General features: G+C 66.8%; 1 protein-coding gene across 1 annotated transcript; it reads left to right on the top strand.

The window, feature by feature from the left end:
* The first annotated feature begins 3769 nt into the window (after positions 1-3769).
* Positions 3770-6896, top strand: LOC139024904 (fibril-forming collagen alpha chain-like). The gene is made up of 3 exons (XM_070439885.1): positions 3770-4470; positions 4666-5741; positions 5845-6896. Exons 1-3 carry the CDS (start codon positions 3770-3772, stop codon positions 6894-6896), a joined length of 2829 nt encoding a protein of 942 aa, XP_070295986.1.
* Positions 6897-7309: the final 413 nt, after the last annotated feature.

The following is a 7309-nucleotide window of genomic DNA, read 5'->3' on the forward strand; positions in this document are numbered from 1 at the left end:
AGTGGGGAAGGGAGACCGGCACAGGGGAAAGGCGGAAGACAACACCGGGGGAAGGGACACCCGGACAGGGAACAGGCGCGAATACACAGGCGAGGGCAGAGGAGACCGGACAGGGAAGGCGAATACAACAGGGGGAGAGGGACCTGCACAGGGAAAGGCGGAATCACAACGGAGGGAGGGAGACCTGAACATGGGAAAGGCAGGAATACACAGGGGAGGAGACACGGACAGGGAAAGGCGGAAGACAACAGGGGAAGGAGACCGCACCAGGGAAAGGCGGAAGACAACGAGGGGAGGAGACCGGACAGGGAAGGCGAAGACAACAGGGGGAGGAGACCGCACAGGGAAAGCGGAAGACAACAGGGGGAGGAGACCGGTACAGGGAAAGGGCGGAACGACAACAGGTGGAGGGAGACGGCACAGGAAGGCCTGGAAAGACAACAGGGAGGAGACGGACAGTGGAAGGGAAGAACAACAGGGGGAGTGGGACGGCACAGGAAGGCGGAAAGACAACAGGGGGGGGACCGCACAGGGAAAGGCGGAAGACAACAGGGGGAGGAGACGGACAGGGAAAGTGGGGAACTACAACAGGGGGAGGACCGACCAAGGGAAAGCGGAAGGACAACAGCGGGGGAACCGGACAGGGAAGGCGGAATCAACAGGAGCGGAGGAGGACGCACAGGAAAAGGCGGAATACAACGGGAGCAGACCGGAACAGGGCAAAGTGCGGATACAACAGGCGGAAGCAGACCCGGGCATGGAAAGGCGGAATACAAACAGGGGGTGGACCGCACAGGGAAAGGCGGAACGACACATGTGGAGGAGACCGCACAGGGAAAGGCGGAAGAGGAACAGGGGGAGGAGACCGCACAGGGAAAGCCGGAATACACACAGGGGGAGGAGACCGCACAGGGGAAATCGAAGTACAACAGGGCGGGAGGAGACCGGACGGGAAAGGCGGAAGACAACAGGTGGGAGGACCGGACAGGAAGGCGGACGGAAAGGCAGCGAACCAAGCGGGCAGAAAGGGGGAGGGGAAGAAGAGGAGGGAAAGAAAGAAACAAACCAGGAAAAAGACAGAACGGAGAGACAGGAGCGAGCGCGAGAAAAGGAGGCGAGGCGACAGACAGACACCGGGGAGGAGCGAGGGAGGGAGAGGGAACAAGGGACAGAGAGTGAAAGGACGAGGGAAGAGAGGAGGAACAGAGAGGCACGCGAAACGAGGGAACGGACACAAACGAGAGGCGGGCGGGAGGCGGGGGCGGAGACACAAGGCAGAGAGCCCGGGGACGCAAGGCGGCACGGGGGGCGGGCCAAAGACCCCGAGCGAAGGGCAGCCAAGAGGAGGGACGCGGAAACACGTGAAGGGAGCCACCAGGGACGGGCACCCCAGGGAGACGGACACGAGGCCCCGAGAAAACACGGGAGGGGGAGAGCGCCGACGACGAGAACGCTGAAGGACGGGGGGAAAGAGAGAGGGGGGCGGGAGGAGGACGGACCCCCACGAGAGCCAGCGGGACGGCCCACGCCGGAGGGAAAGCGGCGCCAGGCAAGAGGGAAGGGGCAAGACGCACAAAGAGGCGGACGGGAGGAGGGGACACGGGGCGCCGCCACAGGCCCGGGAGAAGAGCAGACAACAGAAGAGGGGCAGAAAAACGCCGCCCCAGGGGGGGGCGGGAGACGAACGGGGCCCACCGAGCGAGACGGACACCGGCAGGGCACGGGCGGCAAGGCCAACGGGGGACAGGGAGCGAGGCGAAAGGGCAGGAAGGGCCACCAAGGGGAACCGAGCGGAAGCCAGCCAGCAAAGAGGGACGGGAGGGGAAGCAAACCGCAAAGGCACGAGGGGGGCCGAAAGCAGAGGGGGCGAGGGGCACAACAGAGAACACGGTCCGAGCAAGCAGCACACGAGCAGAGGGGGAGGAGAACGGGGAGCCGGGGGCAAACAGGGGGAAGGCGCGAGCGAGCGAGGGAGGGGCAGAAGGGGGAAAGGGTCAAGAGGGCGCAACAACAGGGGGCAACCGAGCGAAGACGCGACGACAGGGAGGCCGGAAAAGCAGGGCGAAGAAGAAGGAAAGGACGGCAGGGGGACTGGCAGGGGGGCAGGCTGGGGAGGGCGAGCGAGGACGCCAAGCGGAAAGCGAGCGACCCAGAAGGGGGCAGACGCAAACAAAGAAGGCGGGAGGACAAACGCGGGAGGGGAAACCACAGCGGGGGGGCCGGGGGGGGGGCGGGGGGGCAGACGTCGGGGACAGCGGGCACAGGGCGACGGAAGAGGAGGGGGGGTCGCCGGCGAGACAACAGACAGCACCAACGCAGCCCGAGAAGAGAACAGTGGTGAGCGGGACCACGTGACAGCATGAGCCCCGCGCAGCGCCGGGCACGGAGCGCGGAGGCGCAGGGCCCGGGAGGGGATAAGGCAGGGGTGGGGCGGGGGGGGGGCAGGGGCGCGGCAGAGCGGAGGCGCGAAAAACGCACGCCCGGACGTGCAGCGGAGGGAGCAGCCACAACAGGCGACGCACAGGGAGGAGGCGCAGCCAGGGGGCCGGCGCGCGGGAAGCGGACAGGCGTACGGACAAAAAACAGCGGGGCAAAGGGACAGGAGGGGGCCAAGGAGCGGGGAAGGGCGAACAGGCGCCGGAAACCAGAAGGAAACCCACACGGCAGAGCGCAGCAGCAGGGCAGCGGCCCAGGCGGAAGGCAGGGAAACGGCCGGACACGGAGGCAGGGAGGGTAGACAGGGGAAGAGGGGCGAAGGGGAAAAAAAAAAAAGAAGCGACGCGGCAAGGCGACGACGCGACCACGCGAGCGGGGGCAGGGGCGGAACGGAACCCCCCGGCACGACATCTACACGAGGGAGGACGGAGAGCGGGGGGACACGCAAGACCCAAACGGCTGCCGGAGGAGGGGCGGGGGCGAGGGACGCCGCGAGGAAGCGAGGAGCGCAACACGCGGCGACACGCCCCGGGGACGAGGAAGGAGGAGGGAGTGAGGGGAGGCAAGGAGGACAGGCAGGAAGGACCGGGGAAGGAAGGATGCCGGCACCACGGGAAAAGGGGGGGGGGAAAGGGTCGAACAGAACCAAAGCAAGAAAGGAAAGGGCAAAACCGCCGCGCGACCGGGCGGCCGACCCACAAAGGACCGAAAGCGAGCACCACCCGGGCGCACGAACCAAGAACGACAGGAGGGCGCCCAGGGCGGAACGAGGGGGCCTAGACAGAAAACGACGACGGAGGAGTGCCCGCAGGCCGCGGGCCGAAGCACGCCAAAGGTGCCGGCCCCGGCCCCCCGGGCGTGACCGAAGGGGCATAGACGGAAAACGACGACGGGGAGGGAGAGCCCGCAGGCCGCGGGCCGAAGCACGCCCAAGGGGCCGGCCGCCCCCCCGGGAACAAAAAACAGACTAAGAACAAAAACCAGTGCCCACAAGAAGCAAACACCACGGGGGCGAGGGACACAACTGACACAACCAAGCAGCGCGCGCACGCGAGAACACGAAAAACGGAGCAGCGCGCGCCGCACACAAACACAACCACCACAGGCAGCACTACGCAACCCTCAGCGCGGGCGCGACCAGCAATCTCAGGGCGGGCCAAAAGACGAGGGCGAAACACGCAGCGCTAGGGAGAAACAACAGAACACGGGCGGTGGATAGCGGGAGAAGGAGCGAGGGGAGACAGCGGGAGCCGGACGAGGGGGGCGGGGCAGCGCCAGGAGCCAGGAGGCGACGCAAGCAGCGGCGGGGGGAGCCAGGAAGCCAGCGGAAAGAATGACAGAAGACACAAACACACCACGAACCCAGAAACGGGGAGCACGCAGCAACAGGAGGGAAGCGAAGAAGACCAGGGCGGAGGACGGGGAAGCCCAGGGAGCGGCAACAGCGGAAAAAAGAGCCCGCACGGGGGGAGGGGGACGGGGCGCGACCAGGCGCGATAAGGGCCAACATCACCCGACGACAGCAGAACGGGGGGAGGGGCAAGGGCAAGGCGGCGGCCAGGAGGGCGCACGGGTGGGAAGGGAGGGCAACCCCAGGGGAGGGGCGCGCGAAAGGGGCGGACCACGGGGCAAAGGGAGGCGTGGAGGGAGGGACAGCGCGAGCCACCACACAGCAGACAGGGGGGGCGAGAGGGGGAAGGCGGGGGGCGGGGGAGGGGAAAGGGCAGGGGGCAGGACGGCAGGGAGCGAAGGGAGAGAGGGAGGCAGGCCAGAGACGGGGGACCGACCAGACGCTCGCGCACGCCCACGGGCACAGGGCGGGAAACGAGACAGCGCCCAAGCCGAGGGGGCAGGGGGAGCGAAGAGGGCGAGGGGGAGGAGGGGCACCAAGGGAGAGGGGCCAGCCCGAAAACCAAGAGAACAGGAGGGACAAGAAGGGGACGGGGGCAAGGGCAGAGGGAAGGCGGTAGAAAAGAGTTCCGCAAGAGAGGGGCACGAGGAGGCGCGACGGCGATACGGGAACAAGCAGGGCGGGTAAGAGGGAGGAAAAACGGGCAGGGGCTAAACCACATCGAGGGAGCGAGAGGTGGGGCAAAAGGCAGACGGCCGCCGAGCGCAGGGCAAACGGAACGGGGGGGGGACACGCGAGGCGCCGAGGACCAGAACGAAAGCGAGGCACGGAAAGCACAAGACAGCCAGGCGAAAGCGGGGCCAAACGGGGGGTACCAGACGATGGCAGGGAGAGGGGTGCCGGAGAACAACGAGGGGCAAGAGGCCGCGGCACGACGCGGCGGGGGCGGGAGGCGGGGGGCAGGGGCACGGGGGAGGAAGAGAAACGAAGAACCGAAGAGACACCACCGAGGGAAGGCCACGAAAGGAGGGCAAAGGAACCCCGCAGGAACCGAGCAGGCGGGCAGAGGCCAGGGCGCAGCAGCAACGGGGCAGGCGCACAGCAGCAAGAGGCGGAAGCAGGAGGGAGCACACGGGGGGGGGGGCGGGCCGGGACAAGGAGCAGGGGCCAAGGGCAGGGGGCGGCGGGGGCAAGGGGGGGGGGGGCAAAAAGGCGAGGACCGGCGAACGGAAACGCGGGGGGGGCGGCGGGACAGGGAAAAGGAAAAGGGGGGGGGAGGGGAGGAGGATCCCCCAGGAGCCGAGCCAAGGCGAGACAGGGAGGCGGACGGGGGGAGGCCCCAGGAGCCCACACCATGGGAGACAGCGAGGCGGACGGGGGAGCCCCAGGAGCCGACGCCAAGGTAAGACAGCGAGGCGGACGGGGAGCCCCAGGAGCCGCACAGCCAAGGGAGAAAGCGAGGCGGACGGGAGCCCCACAGAGCCGAAGGCAAGGGAGACAGGGGCGGACGGCAGGCAGCCCAGGAGCCCACACAAGGGAGACAGCGAGGCGGACGGGGAGCCCCAGGAGCCCACACCAAGGGAGACAGGGGCCGGGACGGGGGAGCCCACGGAGCCGAAAGCCAAGGTAGCAGCGAGGCGGACGAGGAGCCCCAGGAGCCACACCAAGGGAGACAGCGAGGCGGACGGGGGAGCGCCCAAGGAGCCCACACCAAGGGAGGACAGCGGAGCGACGGGGAGCCCCAGGAGCCCACCCAAAGCAGAGCACAAGCGAAGGCGGACGGGGGAGGCCCCAGGAGCCCACACCAGAGGAGACAGCGAGCGGACGGGGAGCACCCAAGGAGCCGCACACCAGGGAGGACAGCGAGGCGGACGGGGGAGCCCCAGGAGCCGCACAAGGGAGACAAGCGAGGCGGACGGGGAGCCCACGAGCCAGAAGCCAACGGAGAAGCGAGGCGGACGGGGAGCCCCACGAGCCGAAGCCAAGGGAGACAGGAGCGGACGGGGGGCCCGGAGCCACAACCAAGGGAGACAGCGAGTGCGGACGGGGGGCCCCAGGAACCGACGCCAGGGAACAGCGAAGCGGAGGGGGAGCCACAGGAGCGACGGCCAAGGAGACAGGCGAGGCGACGGGGGAGCCCCGGGAACCGACGCCCAAGGGAGACAGCGACGCGAGGGGGACCCCAGAACCGAGCAACGGAGAGACAGCAGAGGCGGCACGGGGGAGCCCCAGGAGCCACACACAAGGAGACAGCGAGGCGGACGGGAGCCCCACCGAGCCGAAACCAGGGAGACAGCTAGCGGACGGGGCGAGCCCCACGAGCGAGCCACAGGGGGACAGCGAGGCGGGGGGAGCCCCAGGAGCCCACCACCAAGGCGAGACAGCGAGGCGTAACGGGGGAGCCCCGGAGCGCGACGCCAAGGGAGACAGCGAGGGGACGGGGGAGCCCAGGAAGCCGCGCACAGGGAGACCAGCGAAGGCGGACGGGCGGAGCCCCAGGACACCGACGCCAAGGGAGACAGGAGCGTACGGGGGAGCCCCAGGAACCGACGCCAATGGAGACAAGCGGGGGCGGACGGAGGCCCGGAGCCGACGCCAGGAGACCGGGCGGACGGGGGAGCCCAGGAACGACGCCAAGGAGACAGCGGGTCGGGACGGGGGAGCCAGGAACGACGCCAAGGAGACATCGAGGCGGACGGGGAGCCCCGGAAACCGACGCCAAGGGAAGACAGCGAGGCGGACGGGGGAGCCCAGGACCGCGCCAAAGGGAGACAGCGAGGCGGACGAGGAGCCAGGAAAGCCACACCAAAGGGCGAAGAACCCGCGAAGGCGGACGGGGGGCCCCCAGGACCGACGCCCAAACCCCGAGACGTGGCGTAACGACCACCCGAACACGGGTCCGTGCAGGGGCGACCGAACGCACGCACGCCGGGCGCAACGGGGGCGCCGGAACGAACGCACGCCGGGAGGACACAAGCGCCCACCCGGAGGAACCCGGAACTGGACGCACCCTGAGTGGAAGGGAGAGAGAGAGAGAGGGGAGACACTGAGTGGAAGGGAGTTAATGATGACATTCAGATTAGTGGAGATGAACAAGAGATTCAAATGATTCAAGTCAGGACAGAGCAGTGAGAGGCGTCAGTGAGTGAATAATACCAGTGAGATCTGCTATGAAACTTAGGGTCGTATTCATTAGTGCACAATTTAACAAAACATTTTGCAATGGAAAACAAAAACAAGCATCTATTGGACAAATTCATGTAGGTCCCTCTCTGTTTTGGCCCGTTCTGTTGGGTTCCTACTAGTCTATACGGCCAAGGACTACAAGTCAGGAATGTCTGAGGGAAAGTGAATGTTGGTGTTGCTAACATTTATGATAGCAAATTTCCATTTACGAAAAAATAAGTTTTCGTCTTTTGAGCTTCTAGTCGTGAAATCTATGCAGCCTACTCAATCACTTTTTATAGCTACTGTTTACAGGCCTCCTGGGCCATATACAGCGTTCCTCACTGAGTTCCCTGA

The sequence above is a fragment of the Salvelinus sp. IW2-2015 genome, unplaced genomic scaffold, assembly GCF_002910315.2.
Source record: "Salvelinus sp. IW2-2015 unplaced genomic scaffold, ASM291031v2 Un_scaffold1998, whole genome shotgun sequence".
NCBI classification, from domain to species: Eukaryota; Metazoa; Chordata; class Actinopteri; order Salmoniformes; family Salmonidae; genus Salvelinus; species Salvelinus sp. IW2-2015.

Bases quoted from the DNA above. Each gene is read 5' to 3' on its own strand.
- LOC139024904 (XM_070439885.1), top strand. From the start codon at position 3,770: ATGACAGAAGACACAAACACACCACGAACCCAGAAACGGGGAGCACGC. The intron at 4,471-4,665 runs GTAAGAGGGAGG...GGGGGGTACCAG, and splicing joins TACGGGAACAAGCAGGGCGG to ACGATGGCAGGGAGAGGGGT. The intron at 5,742-5,844 runs GCGGACGGGGAG...GGGGGGCCCCAG, and splicing joins GAAGCCAACGGAGAAGCGAG to GAACCGACGCCAGGGAACAG.